At 50.4% G+C, this 18,593-nt stretch overlaps 1 protein-coding gene across 1 annotated transcript in view; it reads left to right on the forward strand.

Moving 5' to 3' along the window:
* ANKRD33B (ankyrin repeat domain 33B) overlaps window positions 1–12,146 on the forward strand; it is an 87,427-nt gene extending 75,281 nt beyond the window's left edge. Inside the window, exons 3-4 of the mRNA XM_021675375.2 lie at window positions 934–1,074; window positions 11,242–12,146. Coding sequence (XP_021531050.2) covers window positions 934–1,074; window positions 11,242–12,086 — 986 coding nt within the window. The 3' untranslated portion in view covers window positions 12,087–12,146. The remainder of the gene's footprint in view (window positions 1–933; window positions 1,075–11,241) is intronic.
* The last annotated feature ends 6,447 nt before the right edge of the window (window positions 12,147–18,593 follow it).

The following is an 18,593-nucleotide window of genomic DNA, read 5'->3' on the forward strand; positions in this document are numbered from 1 at the left end:
CACAAGGACTTAGGGGCTAGCTGACGCGGGGCGGCATGGACAGTTGACCCAAGGGGATGCTCTCCTAGACCATTTTGGCTTTGCATGGTGAATGCTGGAAACAGCAGTGTTGCTGTGATGTTGTTGCTGTGATGTTGCTGTGATGTTCTCATTCACCATTTACCGAGAGCACCGTGGGCGCGTCTGGGAATGAGCAGAAAGGCAGATACTTTTTGGAGGTACAAGTTGACAAAGGGGAGAAATCTGTGTCCTCTAAGAAATCTCCTTACCCACTTTGCTTTATAGCCAAGAACCTTGTTTGCGACACTCTGTGGGATGTATGTAGGGGTAGGGAGACAGAGAGAGAGAAGCGGGGCGGGGGCGGGGCCGGGGGTGGGGGAGAGAGAGAGAGGCTGACTGCAGGCGGGAGCGGGGCACAGGTAGAGAGAGAGACTCCTGCTTCTGGGTGGGAACTGGCACTGTCCTATTGCTATGATGATGGCTTTTTCCTCCCTGCAGCTCCAGAGCACTTGGAAGTGGTTCTGAAGCTCATTTGCAGCTTTTGCATCTGTTTGCATGGGCGCCTCCTGCTGGGAGTTGAGGCTTCCTGCCTGCATTTGGTGCCTGGGGCTGCGCTCCCTACCTGCGGGCAGCCTCCCTGCTCCCCACATCCACCCCGGCAGTGTGATGGGGCAGCTCCTCCCCAGAGTGCTTTGCTGAAGGGAATCCGCATGAATCCCAAACAGCAGCGCTGCAGCCAGGGCAGCGCCCTCTGCTTTCCTCCGTTTCCTGGGCTCCAGGAGAATTCTATCTTGGAGTCCCAGGAAAACTCACACAGCAGACCGGCTGGTCCAGGGCTGACTTGGCGTCTCTTTCTCTTTCTAGGAAGGCCTGGCTGGATGGGCACATTTTGTGGAAGTGGGAACCAATACACGTGTACGCTTCTCTTTACAGGGCACGTGATCATCACCAACTACTTGTTGAACTATTTCCCCGGTCTGGACCTTGAAAGGAGGAACGCATTTGGGTTCACTGCCCTGATGAAAGCCGCCATGCAGGGTCGAACCGACTGCATCCGAGCCCTGATGCTGGCAGGTATGTCCCCTGTCCCGTGCAGCCTGCAGGGGCCCCGGGGCGCCAGGGTTGCTCCTTTACAGAATATGTTTTGAGAGTAATCACTCCCATAGAAACAAAGCCTAGTCGTTGCAATAAAGAATAGATTCATCACTGAGGTGTACTGCTGTCATTATCTGAGTTTTTTAAAAAGCCAGAAGCAAGTGCTTTCAGGATCACGGAGAGAAGTCATGGCATTGGTTCCTGTCAGGATGCCCCTTTCTGCTCCCTGCTGAGCTTGGCAGTGGATGGCATCTTCCCTCACCCCCTATTTTCCTCCTGCCCACCCATTCTACTCTCCAAGCCCTGTCTTGTTCCTCCTCAGAAAGGGGTGATGTCTTGACTGTAAATGGCAAGACTGTGCTGCTGAAGGTGGGCATAGGGACCGTGGGAATGGCCCAGGCAGTCCTAGCTCCCTGCTTGCTGGTGGGTGACATTGCATAGTAACAGTAAGAGGTGATGTGGAATTGCATGGTGACGTCAGGAGGTGACGTGGGGTTGCATGGTGGTGTTAGGAGGTGACATGGAATTGCATGGTGACGTCAGGAGGTGACGGGTTGCATGGTGGTGTTAGGAGGTGACGTGGAATTGCATGGTGACGTTAGGAGGTGACGTGGGGTTGCGTGGTGGTGTTAGGAGGTGACGTGGAATTGCATGGTGACGTTAGGAGGTGACGTGGGGTTGCATGGTGGTGTTAGGAGGTGACGTGGAATTGCATGGTGACGTTAGGAGGTGACGTGGGGTTGCGTGGTGGGGTTAGGAGGTGACGTGGAATTGCATGGTGACGTTAGGAGGTGACGTGGGGTTGCGTGGTGGGGTTAGGAGGTGACGTGGAGTTGCTTGGTGATTTTAGGAGGTGACGTGGGGTTGCGTGGTGGGGTTAGGAAGTGACGTGGAGTTGCTTGGTGATTTTAGGAGGTGATATGGTATTTCTGGTGATGTGTGTGGCAATTTCCTTTTTCTATGTTGTATCATAGAGTGGAAAGTTCTCAGGCTATCAACCTGGATCAACCTCCCTTTGTCTTTTGTACCATCTTGGAGAAAGCACTTTCCTGTCCACATCTGTGAAATGGGAGTAATGACCTCTTTTCTCCTCTTTTACCTCCGTGAGGCTGAAATATGACAATACTTTATACACTCCTAAGGGCTCTCCAGCTTCAATGAGCTACTACACTAAATGACACACAACTAATAGCTTTAATTCTTGTCTTCTCTCTGAAATAGAATTGACGATCACCCTTCATGCAACCTCATCGGGTTGAGAATTAAATGAGAAAATGTGTGTCAAGCACACGTTGCGTTAGATTTAATTAGCAGCTTACATCTCAGTGAATGTGCGATGCTGCTTTCACTGTTCCTTAATTCTGTTATTTTGTATTTATTTTTGTTCGTGGCACTGAGTTCAGCCAGTCCTGCTTGGCTCTGCAAGTTCCTGAAGAAGTGGATTTCCTCTCTTAGTTGTTCTGCTGCTATAACAAAATACCTCACCTGGGTAATTTGTAAACTGTAGAAATTTATTGCTTGCACCTGAGGAGGCTGAGTCGTCCAAGATCAAGGTACTAGCAGGTTCAGTGTCTGGTGACGCCCATTCCTTCTTGCTGTCTCCTCTCATGGAGGAGGGGACATTGAGGCACCCTCAAGGCCTCCTTCATAAGGCACTAGTTTGATTCAGGAGGGCAGAGCCCAATAATCTAATCACCCCCTAAAGGCCTCACCTCTTAATACCATCCCAGTGGGTCTGAAGTTCCAGCATAGGAATTTTGGAGGATCGTCAGCATTCAGACCACAGCACCACCCCTGCCCGCCCTTGGTTATCCTGAGGGTGCATCAGAGTTTTCCCAGGCATCAGTGCTTCCACTAATGTCCCTTTTCTGTTCCAGGACCCCTGCTGGGCTCCCACATTTATTTGTCCTCTCCTTAGTTGTCCCAGTCTTCTTCTTCTTTTTTATTTTGAGACTGTTTTACTCTGTCGCCCAGGCTGGAATGCGGTGGCATGATCTCAGCTCACTGCAACCTCCACCTCCTGGGTTCAAGCAATTCGCCTGCCTCACCCTAGCAAGTAGCTGATATCACAGGCGTGCACCACTACACCCGGCTAATTTTTGTACTTTTAGTAAAGATAGAGTTTCATCATGTTGACCAGGCTAGACTCAAACTCCTGACCTCAGGTGATCCGCCCGCTTCAGCCTCCCAGAGTGTTGGTATTACAGGCCTGAGTCCCCGCGCCCTGCCCCCAATCTTCTTTTGTCTGAAGTTTCTGTCATAACCTGTTGTTCATGACCGGACAGTCTTATCCCAGCCAGTGTGCAGTGCTGCCCAGTCTGAGCCCGTCTGTTGATTTTCTCGAGATTAATCTGGAGTTAGAGGATTCACAACTGCTTCAGATTTATTTTCCCTTCTGGTTTAACCTTAGGGGATTCTTTAGTCTTAGGGGATGCTATAAAAAAATAAGTTCAGTGAATGAGAATAGAGGCTTCAAAGATGGAAATTTTCTTGGAAATAAAAAAATTTTAATTAAAATGAGTCCCATCAATGGTACTTTTGATTCAGAGACGATAGTTTCATCTTTATAGAACGAGATTATCAGTTTCAACAGAATTTCGGCCCTGCCTGTCCTTATCAATGAGAAATGGTTCCTTCTAATTAAATGGTGATTATGCGGTGCTTTGTGTTTGGCAGGAGCTTCAGACACTTTTACTATTTCTGGATCTAGTTATAATTGAGTGTAGATCTTTAGTAATTTACTTTTTCAAGTGAACATTTATGATGTCAGTGACATCAGTGCACTTTCCCATTGAGTTAATTTGAGTTCACTACAAACCTTTTTTAGGTCAGTTGCCTTCTAATCACTCTGCTTGATTGCCATGCTTTCTTCCCTGGGTCTCCTGGGGGTTTCAGGTATGTGTGACAGCATTTAGAGGATTCCAGAAACACCTTAACACATCTCTTGGAACGATGAACCTGCTTGAGAGGGCAGTGGGTTTGCTGCTGACACTACTTTTCTCCCATAAGTTATTTGGATACAAACTTGGCATTCGATTTTATACTCTCCCTTCCCTGTTCCCCAATTTGCAAGCCCTATGCCCCAACACAGTCTAGAACAATCCACAGATTATTGTCTGCATCTACTGAGTCTTTCCCTGTCCTGTACGAAATACAACCCAGCAGCCAGGACCCAGCTTCAAATCCATCTTCTCCACTTTCCGTCTCTACACCTGCAGCCTGTCACTCACCTCACTGAACCTCAAGTTCCTCTTCTATAAAGTGAGGCTAATGATAGCACCTACCGCAGGAAGACGGGATGGGGACCAAGCAAGGTCACATCGGAACAGTCCCGCCCCAGGTGCAGGCTGGGCTTGGAGAAGCCTTCCCACTGTGTCGGTTGTGATTACTGTTATTATCATTATTGGTGAGTTTATGTGTTCAATAGTTATCTGTTAAATGAATGAAAAAATGTGGTTTATTTTTCCCTTTGAAAAATATCTTGTGAATGAGATAGTTAAGCTTTCTTAATGAGGGTAGTAAGCCCCTACCTCAGGGGTTTCTTAATTTCAGCACTACTGACATGCAGGGCTAGATAATTCTTTGTTGTGGGGCTTTCAAATTGTAATTTTTTTTTTTTTCCCTTTGGAAACAGAGTCTCACTCTGTCACCAGGCTGGAGTGCAGTGGCACAATCTCAGCTCACTGCAACCTCTGACTCCTTGGTTCAAGTGATTCTCCTGCCTCAGCCTCCCAGGTAGCTGGGATTACAGCTGGCACATGCCCCCACGCCTGACTAATTTTTGTATTTTTAGTAGAGACAGGGTTTCACCATGTTGGCCAGGCTGGTCTTGATCTCCTGACCTTGTGATAGCCTGCCTCAGCTTCCTAAAGTGCTGGGATTACAGGCGTGGGCCACGGCGCCTGGCCTCAAATTGCAGGATTTTTAGTGGCCTCCCTGGTCTCTATCCACAAGATGACTGTAGCATCTTCCCAGTTGTGACAACCAAAAACGTCTCTAGATGTTGCTAAAAGTCTCCCAAGTTGGGGGGAAAATTGCTTCCCTTTGAGCACCGCTGATGTAACTAATTTAAATGGGAATGGATGGATGAAGAGAGAAGAGGCATTTTCCCATCTGTGTGCTCTTCCTTGCTTGCTCTGTATTCCTCCCTCAAATAAAATGCGACATCTTGGCCGGGCACAGTGGCTCACACCTGTAATCCCAGCACTTTGGGAGGTTGAGGTGGGTGGATCACCTGAGGACAGGACTTTGAGATCAGCCTGGCCAGCACGGTGAAACCCCATTTCTACTAAAAATACAAAAACATTTAGCCGGGCATAGTAGCAGACGCCTGCAGCTACTTGGGAGGCTGAGGCAAGAGAATTGCTTGAACCTGGGAGGCAGAGGTTGCAGTGAGCCGAGATGGTGCTACTGCACTCCAGCCTGGCAACAGAGTAAGACTCTGTCTCAGAAACAAAAAAGGGACATTTTTTTTTTTTTAGGGAGCTTTTGAGCTGCCCGCTTAGGCTTTGGTTGTAGTGTTTAACTTCTAGAATATTTTCATCTTCTACTGTTAGTACTAAGTGAGCTTATAGTTCTCCCAAGAAAAGTGGGTTTTATTTTCCTTTTAAAGTAGATGTATGAGTATTAAAAAGAAAAGTGTTGAATTGTTGGGGTCTGTGAGAACGGCACGTCTGCCGGGGTCTCTTGACCTGCAAGAGGGTCCCAATACCTGGAAGAGAGAGGGTGCGCAGAAGAAAAGAGAGACAGAAAGCTGGAGTCTGGAGGGCTGGCCAGGCAATTGCCCAATTTAGCAATGCCTAAACCAGCAAACTTTATTGTGCACATAGTTAGTGTATATCTTTGCCCTATCTCATTCACAGAAACATTCTTTTGTCCCACCTCATTTACATAAGCATTCTTTGTCCCATCTCATTTACCGGAACAGATGTCATTATCTTATGAAAGGGAAGAGAAAGCCATCCGTCTACAAGCTTAGGCAGTGGAAAACACTCAATGGGTACAATCAAGTCATGCAGGTGGGTCTCATTATCAGGCTGGGGAAACCTATAGTTAAAATGTTAATGATCTATGCAAGGCACCAGAGAGGCGATAGACCCATTAACTTTGCAAATACCCTCAGCTCGACTGCCTCCAGGGGGGAGAAATGTGTCTGGGCTCAAGCTCCATTATGGCGGAGACACTTAGGGGTCTCTACGCTGGAGCGATCCCCACATTGACTTGCTTCCTGGGGTTAGCGGACAGCAATAAGGACAGCTCTTGACATATTTTTAAAATTCGCACAAATATGTTAACTCTTATTCTTTCCATTTAAATAGCCGATATTAAGAAAAATTAAACCATTTAAAGAAACTATTAGCCAGAGCCTTCTTTTAGATTGGCACTTCAGATTTTGGTAAAAAGTATAACCAGGTTATGAGAAGCTGATGGATCGCGTCTCTGGATTTGGCTTAGTAAGAAATAACGCACGCTCTGCTGAAGAGCATCACAAGGGGACCTGCAGAATCTTGTCAATTCACTGAAATGTGAATGCCCCACAGTGACAGGTCTATTTACACAGGTGGCTCTGAGAAGCGTATTGAGGATAGTATTTTTTTTTCTGAAGAGAGGCAGAATTTGTGGAGGTTAACAGGTTCCAGGCTTGCTTAAGAGAGCTCACTTAGGCCTGAAGTGTGGTGTAACTGCTGCAGCCTTCAGGAAGCAAAAACAAGCAGCAGTAACCTCAAATCCTGCTGTGATTTTAAGGAGCAAAGTGGATTTAAAGGACGGCAAGGAACAGAGATCAGAAATGCTCCCACTGTGGGTGGGAGGGTTGCTTTTGTCTTAGGCAAACCCTGATATCTCCTTCTGGAAAGCCAGATGATTTCCAACCAGATAGAGGTTTCTTTCTATTTGTAAGGAAAACATGAGTTTCCTTCTAAGTGTGAATTTGTCATATAGAATTGTTTGAAGTCATTAGCCAGGAAGCAATGAAAAGTCAAGCATTCTGTGTCACCCGAAAAGCAAACCCCGAGACAAGGACTTGGGGCAAGTAGTTTTGCGGGAAGGAGGCCCCAGGAAGTGGAGTGAGGGGGCGGGAAGTGAGATTGGGAAGAATGGAAGCTAAGAAGTGTGCACCAATGAGCAGGTTTCCTTTGTGGGCAGCTGGGACTCAGACCCCATGGACCCTCCAATATGAGGAAAAGATTTTGCAGAGATGCTGGGAAGTGTATCCTCCAGCTCCAGTCCCTCTTTGAGGGGAGATGAGGACTTTGAGCACACTTCCCACCTGCTGTGTGGTGGGGGTGGCTGTCCTCACTGCTGGGCTGGAGCACAAGCCCTTTCTTGGGACCCTGCATCCAGATTTGTCACCCCGATTATATCCACAGTGCCCAAGATATAGGCTGGAGGTGACACAAGAGGAGGCAGTGAGGGCTGGTCACAGTGTTCCCCTGTCGCCAGGAAAAGCCCCGTGGCAAGAGGGAGACCTGAGCTGGGGTTTGTAGGGTGGATAACAAGCGGCTGGGTGGGGGCTGGTGGAGAAACAGGAAAGGAAGTGACACATTCAGGGCTTCACGCTCCACCCACCTCCTGCTAGTCCTGGGCCTGGCCATGGCCCCCCTGGGGAAAGCATTCCCGAGAATGAGTGATGGACAGTATCCATTTTTTTCTCATTAGCATCTGTTTGGAATGCTTTTGACTGCAAGTAACAGAAATCCTGACTAGACAGTGGCTTAAAGAAAACAGGCTGCATTTCTCAGCTCCCTAGAACTCTGAGGTTGGCAGTCACCCTCCAGAACTGGCCCTGGACTCCATGAGGACAACACAGACCCCAGTGGCTTCCTCCTGTCCATTCGGCTCCCCTTAGCCTGTTGATCTGTCACATCTTGATTCCATGAGAATTACCCAACCCTTGTTTCAGACAGGAAGCTGCAGCAGCACCAACCACGCTGGTCCCTTTCATCAGGAGGCAAAACCCTCTTTAGGTCTCAGTGACCAGTGCTGGGAAGCTTGGCTACTTTTAGTCCTAAGGGAGGCTGGGAAAATGGGGAACAGGATTGCAGCCATTGGAATCGACTAGTGATTCTCAGCTGGAGGTAATGCTGCCCCAGGGGACATTTGGAGACATGTATCTGGAGACATTTTTGGTTGTCAGAACTGGCAGAGTGCCACTGGCATCTAGAAGAAGGTAGGGATCAGGGACGCTGTGAAACGTTCTCCAATGCACAGGACAGTCCACACCAAATAATCACCTGACCCAATATGTCAATAGTGCCGAGGTCCAGAAGTCCTGGGTTAGATTGATCATGATGCATTGCCAAGAACGGAGGATGTTGCTGCCTCAAGTGAAACAGAGGATTTTGTGTGGACTTAGAGCACTCAGCAGGACAGCGAATGGACTCGTGGGCAGCAGCCTCACTCCTGTCCGCCTGAGCAAACAACACTGGGTGGGAGGCGAGAATGCTGGGGGTCTCCTGGGGAGAAGATGGATACAGTGGTATTTCAGAAATCCTCTGTATTCTCTGGAAGGTATTTGTATAATGTTCATCCTCAGTACTTGTCTTTTGTAATTTAACTACTGTGTTCAGGTCATTCATGTGACCCTTCACACTCATTTTCAAGGCAGCAGATCCCTAATTTATAGCATGACTCAGATTCTAGGGCTCAATGGCCTTTGTTCCTTAGAGTGTTTATGTTTTCTGAGATCAGAAAAGGTAGGTGAACGTCAGGACAAAGAGTACAAAACTTTGGACAGCTCTTCCTCTAGTTTTCCATTAATTTGAAAAATGTCTCTTTCAGGCACTGTTCATTAAGATTTTAATTTTGCAGTTTGTTCCTTTTTTAAGTGACATGCAATTAATTAAGGTTTAATGTGTCATCTATTTTTTGCAATGACACTTTTACTGCCCCCTTTTCATTTTAGTCAGTTTATAAATTGTACTCTAGCTAATGAGTTCCATCCTGATCTCCAGTTCCAAATAATAACCACTCTTCTAATATGGCTATTCTTTAATGTGTCACAGAGTTAAGATCCTTACCAGACAAGCTCAGGTGAGCTAGGTCTGCCGGAGCCATGATGCCACTGCAGATGGCAGGGTAGGACAGCGGCTGGGGACCCCGCCTTCCTCACTTCGGCACATATTGATCAGCCATGGCTTGTCAGACACCTGGGTCTGTGTGGGAGTGTGGGATGTAAATGAAGAAGCGTCTGTCAGGCCTGGTCCCGGAGGGGCTCACAGACTAGATAATTGCCCTAATTCTCCATGTTGCTTTGCCTGTGGAGATTTGACTAATGGGACTTGAAATCCTCAATGATTTCTTTTTTTTGAGATGGAGTTTTGCTCTGTTGCCCAGGCTGGAGTGCAGTGGCACAATCTCAGCTCACTGCAACCTCCGCCTCCTAGGTTCAAGCAGTTCTCCCGTCTCAGCCTCCTGAGTAGTTGGGATTACAGGCACTTGCCACCAAGCCCAGCTAAATTTTTTTGTGTTTTTAATAGAGATGGGGTATCACCATGTTGGCTAGGCTGGTCTCGAACTCCTGACCTCAGGTGATCTGCCCAACTCGGCCTCCCAAAGTGCTGGAATTACAGGTGTTAGCCACCGCACCTGGCCCCTCAATGATTTTTAACAGTATGTGGGGCTGAGATTAGACCAAGATTAATTGAACAGCAAGTCCATCTTAATTTCCATACTTCAATGTTGAAATTTATGCAGATTTCATCAAGCTGAGTTCAAGTCTAACTTTGCAATATTTGGGGGCAGTGGGTGGCCTGGGGAGATTTATTAAGAGAGTGGCTGGGGAGACTGTGTAAGGGGACGTGTTAGTCAACCAATAGGATGTGGATATCAAGAGATTTATTTTAAGGAATTGGCTTGTGTGATTGTGGAGGTTGGTGAGTCTGAAGTTGGTGCAGTAGGCGTGAGAGCTGGAAACTCAGGCAGGAGTAAGTAGATGCTGCAGTCTTGAGGCAGAATTTCTTTTTCTTCAGGAAACCTCGCTCTTTGCTCTGAAGGCCCTCAACAGATTGGGTGAAGCCCACCCACATTGTGAAGGGTAATCTCCTTGACTTAAAGTCAACTGATTATAGATGTTAACCACAGCTGCACAATACCTTTGGGGCAACACCTAGATCCATGTTTGATTAAATCACTGGTATTCTAGCCTAGCCAAGTTGACATAGAAAACTAAAACTAACCATCACACCGGCCCTGCCAGCAGGTGGTAGGAAGTACGTTAGACTGAGGTCAGGACACCCAAGTCTTAGACCCTCTCTCTGTTACCATCTTGGTGGTCCCAGGCAGGTCCCACAGCCACTGTGACTGCCATTCATTTTGCAACAAGCCTTTTTAAAATTCACACCCCCTACCGACCAGCATGAGATGTACTGAGCAAACAAAAATGAATTTTTCTGTCCTGGAAAAACCCACCATCTGTTAAAGGTGGACAGAACCTGGCCAGCTAGGCCTCAGTGGGAGAAGCAAAGGACACCCATTTCCCACAGTCCAGAACCCATGGCAGTCTTCAGAGTGAGGCCACAGCTGGGGCACCGACCACTTTGCGAGTGACTGTTACTGGTTGTAGTTTTAGAACATTCTAGGCGCAGCATTCAAGTATCCAAGGCAGCTTTGTTATCTAGTCATCTCTCCATTGATGGACAGCTATAGGATCTTACTTCTTCAAAACATTCTGCAGTTTAGGTGCTGAATTCAGGTGGGGTTTTATTCAGGACAGATAATCAAACGGAGCACTTAAAAGGCAAGTTGGGCTGGGCACGGTGGCTCACACCTGTAATCCTAGCACTTTGGGAGGTGGAGGCGGGAGGATTGCTCCAGCCCAGGAGTTCAAAACCAGCCTGGGCAACATAGCAAGACCCTATCTCTACAGAAAATTAGCCGGGCGGTGGTATAGTCCCAGCTACTCAGGAGGCCGACTTAGGAGGATTGCTTGAGCCCGGGAGGTCGAGCCTGCAGTGGGCCGTGTTCCCACCACTGCACTCCAGGCCCACCTTCGGGCGCTCAGGTGTGCACGGGGTACACGGAGTGGCTGGGTCTATGGTGGAGTCCTAGGAGGTGGGGGGGCAGTTTTGCCTTTGCCCCAGGCTCTGCCTTGGGAGGAAGAGTCCTGGTTGCCGCCACCCACTCCTGTTTGTGTTTTGCGTTTTGCAGGGGCGGATGTTCACGCGAGGGACCCCCGCCGTGGGATGTCGCCGCAAGAGTGGGCCACTTACACGGGCCGCGTGGATGCCGTTCGCCTCATGCAGAGGCTGCTGGAGCGCCCCTGCCCGGAGCAGTTTGGGGAAAAGTACCGACCGGAGCTGCCGCCGCTCCCCGAGGCTGCGAGGAAGCCCGCGGGCTCCAAGAACTGCCTGCAGAGGCTCACGGACAGTGTGCTGTCTGCGCTCATGCCGCGCTCCGTGCGGGGCCCGGAGGACGGGGGCGCCCTGGATCACATGGTCAGGATGACCACCAGCCTCTACAGCCCCGCCGTGGCCATCGTGTGCCAGACCGTGTGTCCCGAGAGCCCCCCGTGCGTGGGGAAGCGGCGGCTGGCGGTGCAGGAGATCCTGGCGGCGCGGGGGCCCCGGGCGCATGAGGCGGAGGAGGCGGGGGGTGCGGGGCAGCGCGGGCAGACCGGCCCTTCAAACGCAGGCTCCCAGGAGGGCTTCCCGAGAGCCAGCCTCCCGCCCCCGCCGCCGCCGGGGTCCCGGGGCCCCGCCGCGCCCGCCCCGCGGAAGTCCAGCCTCCTGCCCCTGCAGCGCCTGCGGAGGAGCAGCGTGCGGCCCGGCGTGGTGGTGCCCCGGGTCCGCATCTCCAAGGCGCCCGCGCCCACGTTCCAGCCCGAGCGGCCGGCGCGTAAGGGCAGCACCAAGGACAGCGGCCACCTGCAGATCCCCAAGTGGAGGTACAAGGAAGCCAAGGAGGAGAAGCGCAAGGCGGAGGAGGCCGAGAAGAAGCGCCAGGCCGGTGCGCAGAAGGAGAAGCGCCCGCCGCCCTGGAAGAAGAGGACGTGAGGGCCTGTGTGCCCAGCGCGGGGTCCAGGGCCAGGGCGAGGCCGCGGGGCTGGGTGCGGAGGAGGAGGCGGCTCCGGGGCGCTGAGTGCTAGGAAAAGCACTGCTGCTCCCAGGACCACGGGGCCGCGCACGTTTCCAGGCTGTCTGTCCAGGCTGCTCCCAGGAGGGGGCTGGGGGAGCCACATCGATTCGCCTGTCACCAGCCCCCCGGCAATCAGTACACCCAGCGGGCATGTTGCCTAGAAGGCTCCTTTTAGAGAACCTCAATTAAGATTTTTTTTTAAAGATCAATTTATCAAAGGGCGTTTTCTGCGTAATTTTGTATTTTTAATCATTATTTATGAAATTTGCAACGTTTTACAAGTGATAGGGCCCTTTGTATCCAAGGCAGTTTTAATACACTTGCCCGAAGACCTTTTGTTTAAAATACTGTTTTTAGTGATAAATATTTATGGTATCTGTATGAGTTCACACAGAAATCCTGGGATTCTCCTTTTTTTGGCTGTTTGCTTTGGTGTTTTCTCCTCATCGTGGGTGCATGTGCACACTGAATGTTCTTTTTAATTAGATGAAGTGATACCAGATATTTCTATTTGATGGAGGCATTGACTCATTCAGACACATGATCAAGTGAGACAGAGAGATCAGATGTTATTGTATCTTTTAAAAACTCTTAATACAGTACTATATTGGGGAAAAGCATATATTGTCAAATTATAAAACAATTCAGAGATAAACTTGTATTTATTGCTAGAATTAAACTCATTTTAAGCAAGGGGTTTTAAATAAACTGGATAGAAAAATATTTAACACTAAAAATAGGAGAAAAAACTGTCATTTGATAAAAACGGGGGCAAATTTGGTAAATGATTATCAGAAATACAAAATTAAGCCATATGTGTTCTTAAGTAAATCGAATCCAGATATCCTTAAAATGTACGAAAGATGTAACAGAGTCAGGAGCCCAGAACGATGCAAATTACAGGAATGGGGAGGAGGTGGTTTTTAGAACAGGCGATGAGAATGGAATAGGAATTAAACTTGTTTTTGGCAAATTCTCCTGGAGTGGACTGGGGAGCCCCTCCTCCAGATTCAGTTCCAAAGAGTCCCTTGTGTGGTTATTTCTTTTATTTTTCCTTTGAGGACTGCACTTGGTATTGAGTTCGTCCTCATGCTAACCTCATAGAATTTCCAAGATGTGGAGCCTTGGGCAGGGCAGGGCTTGGGTGTGATTTGCCTTGGGCCGCAAGCTCTCGGTGAGAGTTTTATGTCCACATTTTTATCTCCAAAGTGACATGGAGATCACTTTTCTCAGTGATCCAATTAGAATTTATCAAAGAGCGTTTTCTGCATAATTTTGTATTTTTAATCATTATCAGATTTGCAGCATTCTAATTCGGCAGGGCAGGGTAGGAAAGCTGGAAGCTCAGGCAGGAGTTTCTAATTGTAATGACTCTCGCCACGTGGGTTGTAGAGTATCTGTCACATATGCACTTTATTTCAGTATTAATGTAAATACTTGGACGCACACGCTCACAGGCCTCTTTGGAGGCTCTGTACTATGACACCTAATAACTCTAGGTACGTCGTGATACGGGGTGTCTGTCTCAGGACACAGGCAGAGCTGGCGCAGGCTTCTCCGGGCTCCCTTCCTGCTGGCACCATCAGACATCGAGCAACTAGGAATCTTAAACTGGCCTCTCCAAAAGCTCCACTGAACAGGACTGCAGGCTGCACCCAGGCTAATGGGAGATTGGTGTGATGATGATACAGTGTTTAAGATCGGATTTCTTGCATGATCCCAAAAGGCGCTGTGATGAATGCAGAGGGGACTAGACCCTGTTTGAGAACTGCAGGTATTAGTTGACTGTGGGTCACCCTCATGACCAAGGAATTGGGATTGGCCATGTCCCCTTCAAGCAGGTGGGGACTGTGACTGACACCGGTTATCTTTGGGGGTTGTCTTTGCTGAATCCTCTGGCATTGCGGCACCTTCCTGCCGCATGTACATAATTCATAGCATTACCAAGTCACCACGAGCCCCACCCTCACCTCTGTCAACTGAGGACCCCGCCGGGCAGGACCACGTGGTCTCCCAGGCACGCTTCTCAACACCAGCTACCCCTGCTGTGAAAAGTTCTCAAGGCATTGGTTGGGGGAGCTGAGCCCTGGGCCTGTCCTGAAGCTCTGCAGGTGACTGCGCTCAGCCTGTATGGAGAACTGCAGCGCTAACACTGTGATTGTGAGGGGAGAGGACACCCATCCCGAGCTCCCACAAAGGGCTTTGCCTTCCCAAGAATGTCTCATTGTCATGGGAACTGCCAGGCTCAGGCAGCTTCTGTGTGGACTGATGTGGCGTCTAACCCTTGGAGGGTTGCCAGGCATCCTGCCTGTTTCCACTGTGGGAAGTTGGCACTGGGAATGGTATGGAGCCCCCACTTCTACCCTAAGCCTGGGTGTCTGCTGCTTCCATGTCAAAAATGGACATTTCTGGTCCTGCCCAGCTGCTACCTCACCACAACCCATCCTCAGAGTCTCCAAGGACAGCAAACGACTGGCGATTTCCCTAGGTCCCACGCTGTTCTGGAGTGGACACGTTGCGGCCCTGCCACTGATGTGTTCCAGCCTCATCCAGGTGCACAGGAGACCCTGGGGCCAGCACAGGCTTGTCCGGTCATGCTCCTGGCGTCCACAAAACAGATCTAGAGATACCTGCATTTTGAAAACCCTCCAGAGCCAGCAAGCGTGGGGCAGGACATGGATTCTTTTGGCAAATCTGAAGGCGAGCTGGCCACTTGCCTGATGAGGGGAAGCTGCTGTTACCTGGCCAGTGTTTGCAACTCAAGGGAAAATGACAGCTTCGTGGGGGGCTCTGGTGGGACTGGGAAGCCTCACCTCCCAGGCAGCTTTGGTGTGACCTCAGTGGGAAGATTGGATTTTGAAAACCCACCAGACCCAACTGAAAGAAGGGTCATTCCTGATTGAGTTGGAGACTCCTGGGTCCCTCTCTAGACTCGTTCTAGCCGTGCTCTGTCTGTGGTCAGCCCTTCCCTCTGGCGCATGAGGCAGGTCCAGGCAGCTTCTGCGGCTGTGCTCGTGGCAGCTGGCCCAGTTCTTCTCCTTTTTGCCATGTAGAAGCAGATTTGCTAGGAGAGGAATTTTCCAAGTCAAGGGACATGTCACCAAGCCTCTTTCCTCCACCTGTGGGAGCAGGGGGGGCCTTCTGCTCTTGTTTCCTCATTCTCTTTGGAGTGGGCATCAGAGGGGACAAGCAGGCCCCCCAGTCAAGCTCGGGGAGTGCAGGAGGCCAGGGAGGGAAGCCCAGACGATGGGGAAACGGAGCCACCTTGAGGGGGTGTTGTAGGGTCAGTGTCAGGGTGATCTGATGGACCAGTTTATACTTAAGCAACATTATTATGTTCACTTCTTTTGGGCAAGGGATTCCTCATGGGAGGTATGGTCATCTGGTCCCAGAGGTGGAGAGATATGCCCCCTCGTCTTCCTGAGCCATTTGGAAGCCCCTTCCTCTAGCTCTAGGTACTGGTAACATGGCCCCTCAGTCTTAGGATGTGGACGGGGCTGGAGGGTACAGGCTTCTTGTCCCTTCCCCACTCAGCACCATCGGCATCTGGCAGTCAGGGTCTTCCAGTGGCCATTCCAAAAACCTGGTGTCCTTGGAGAACATTTTTCCTGTTTGTCTATTTTCAGTGCTTTGAACAGCTGCATTCACTCACTGAGGGCTCGCCCTCCCTGCACCCACCATGTGGTTCAGGAAGGAGGGGACCGATGGGCACTGACCCCTTCTCCTCTCCTGTCAGTGGCCACCGCAGGGCCCCTTCTGGCTTTGTCACCACGTTCTCCCGCCCCTGTCACCTCGTCTCTTCTTCCTTATTTGCTTTTCCTTCCTTTGCCTGTTTTCTTCTCCATGTTGGTTAAGTTCTTGATCGTCCCTGGCACCACCTACCCTGAGGTCTACCAAGGACAGAAATGCCAGGACCTCTGTGAGGCAGTGTGGTGTCCCTGTGGGGTTACCATGGTGGGACCTCCTCGACCCCAGAGTGAATGAACGGTCGGCCAGCCAGTGTCTGTGCTGATGGCTTAGAATTACTACACAGCCCCTCCTCTTTGCTGGGAAGGGAGTCAGCCAAGCCCCTGCTGCGCACAGGGATAGGGCTCCCTGATGCTTATTAACTGTAGATAGTGAATTTCAAGTTGACAGGTACATTCTCAGGGATTTATATATAAATGTAGTTAGAGGAAAAGTTGAAGTCTATTTTACTACTTTTTAGTGTTTGAGTAAATTATGCTTTAACTGGACAGAAGAAATATTTCTCAGACAATGTCTATGCTGCTGATTACAACTGAGATGCCTGGAGCTCACCCCTTGAGGGAGACTTCCTTGGTGATTAGAGATTTGGGACTCTGGCAGCGGAAACGGCTTTGGGGTGGGTGTGAAGTCGCTTCATTCCCTCTGAGTTGCCCTTTGTGGATGGAATGTATGTGTCGACAACAATGAAATCCACCTCCATGTGCGTGGAGGCTGCTGATGAGAACAGACGGGCCAGTCCTCACTCTTCCCTCCAGAACCGGCCGCTCCGGTCTGACATTGGAGCATGTGAACTAACAGTGACCATTTTTTTCTACTTGCTTCTGTGAATAAAGTGTTCTACAGTCAGCCCAGCACTAAACTCACCAGAAGGGAGGAGGGCACGGCGTGGAGCCGCTCATCTGGAATTACCTTGGTGTGCAGAGGCTGTCCCTTGGCCGCGCTTGGAAAACGCAGTGGGAAACATTGTGGGCTTCTTTCTTCCTCAAGCTCCAGACTCCTGGCAGTACTGGGGACCTCAGGACTATGGAGATCAGAATTGCAGTGGCTTCATCTCAACGTGGCCACTCCTGAGACAAGAGGCTCCTCCTGGGAGCAGGAGAGAAGAAGTTCGTGATGTAGATTGGAAAACAGGATTTATGGACACAGGAGGAGGGGCTGTGCTGGGCCCCTCTGCCCACTTCTCTCCCTGCTGTCTGCGGTGATCAGGTTTCTGGAGTGGAGAAGAAGCTGTCGTGAGTGAAAGAGAAGCCCCTGGGGTAGGGCCAGACCCTGAAAAGGATGCAAACCTGCTGCTTTCAGGCTGTTGGGAAGAATGGTGGATACCAAGCGATGATGATGAAATGCATCCCAGAGAGGAAATGAATGGGCCTTAAGAAGTGGGCCTGACACGCCCCTGGTAGCCCTCCTGCAAGAACACTACACTGCCCCCAGCCTACCATCCACACTACGTGACGCGGGAAGGCTGTCTGTCCATCCTTACCCTGGGGAGCCACGCCTGCTTTGCGGAATGAGTCACAGCCCTGACGTGCGCCCTGTGTTACTCTCACCCCAGATGCGCCCAGAGACTCAGGCTTGCTCACTTGTGTCCTGATAGCTCGCTGTTCCCACGGTGGTCAGTCCCCCTGTGTCAGCTCCCAGACACCACTGGTCTTTCACATGCTACAGCGCGAGCACTTTTTCCGTTTCACAGTATTTGGGGAAATTCTAACGTACTCCCCGGGGATTTGCACAGGTCTCTCTGCCTCCCACGGTGGGTAGCTGTGTAGATTCTGCATCTGGCAGTCGGCGATCCCCCTCGGAAGCCACTGGGGGGCCTGGTTCTTTGGGCCTGGTCCTTGGCTTCTACCGCAGCCCCTTTCCGTCGGCACCTGCCGGGAGGGCCACGGTCTGGGGAAGGACAGGGAGGACGCTGAACATGACAGATCCGTCTGAAACAACAAAGTCACATGGAGGATGACAGCTGCAGTGGGGCGGATGCCAGTGCAGCAGGCATGCCAGGAGCTGCCGAGAGCTGACAACAAAAGCGGTTCCTGCCAAGGCGTGGCTTGCACCTCCCCCCACCCCGTGCCTCCCGGTGCGCATTTGGGACTTGCTTCTGCGTCGGTGTAACTCGAGTCAGCTGCTTTTTGTGCCCTTGCACTCACGGGTTCCTTCATTAACATTTTAAATAAGCGGCTAAAAAAAACTCCTCTGGAGGCTGTTGTTGAAAGAAACAGCATAAAGAAAAACACACACACTACCTGGGTTGATGTGACTAATTTTCGAGTGACTCGGTTGAAGGCCGGTGTTGCATACACGGTTTCCTCACGCTGACTCAGCCCAAAATAAGACTTGATAAAAGGCACAGCCCTCAGCAGCAGGCAGTGCCAACGTGGACGCCTACACTAAGGTGTGTTCGCGCAGGCAAGCACGCAGGTGAAATGAACTGAAAGGACACTCGGGCTTTGTGCTGGCAAAGGCGATGATGCTGCCGTTGCTTGGCTGTGGGCCCCAGGCAGGGGCAGATGGGACCTGCTTTGATGGCGTGCTGTTCAGTGGACTTGTGGGGTCTCGCATGGTCCCAGGACCCACTGTGAGCACCCTGCCCACTGTGGCACAGAACACAGCTGGAGTTGTCATAACACAGGTCTTTATTAAAAGGTGGTGTTGACCCAGGCGGCTCATCTAGAATGCCTTGG

This window comes from Aotus nancymaae, unplaced genomic scaffold, assembly GCF_030222135.1.
Source record: "Aotus nancymaae isolate 86718 unplaced genomic scaffold, 86718_ANA_hifiasm-v0.15.2.pri h1tg000014l, whole genome shotgun sequence".
In the NCBI taxonomy this organism is placed as follows: Eukaryota; Metazoa; Chordata; class Mammalia; order Primates; family Aotidae; genus Aotus; species Aotus nancymaae.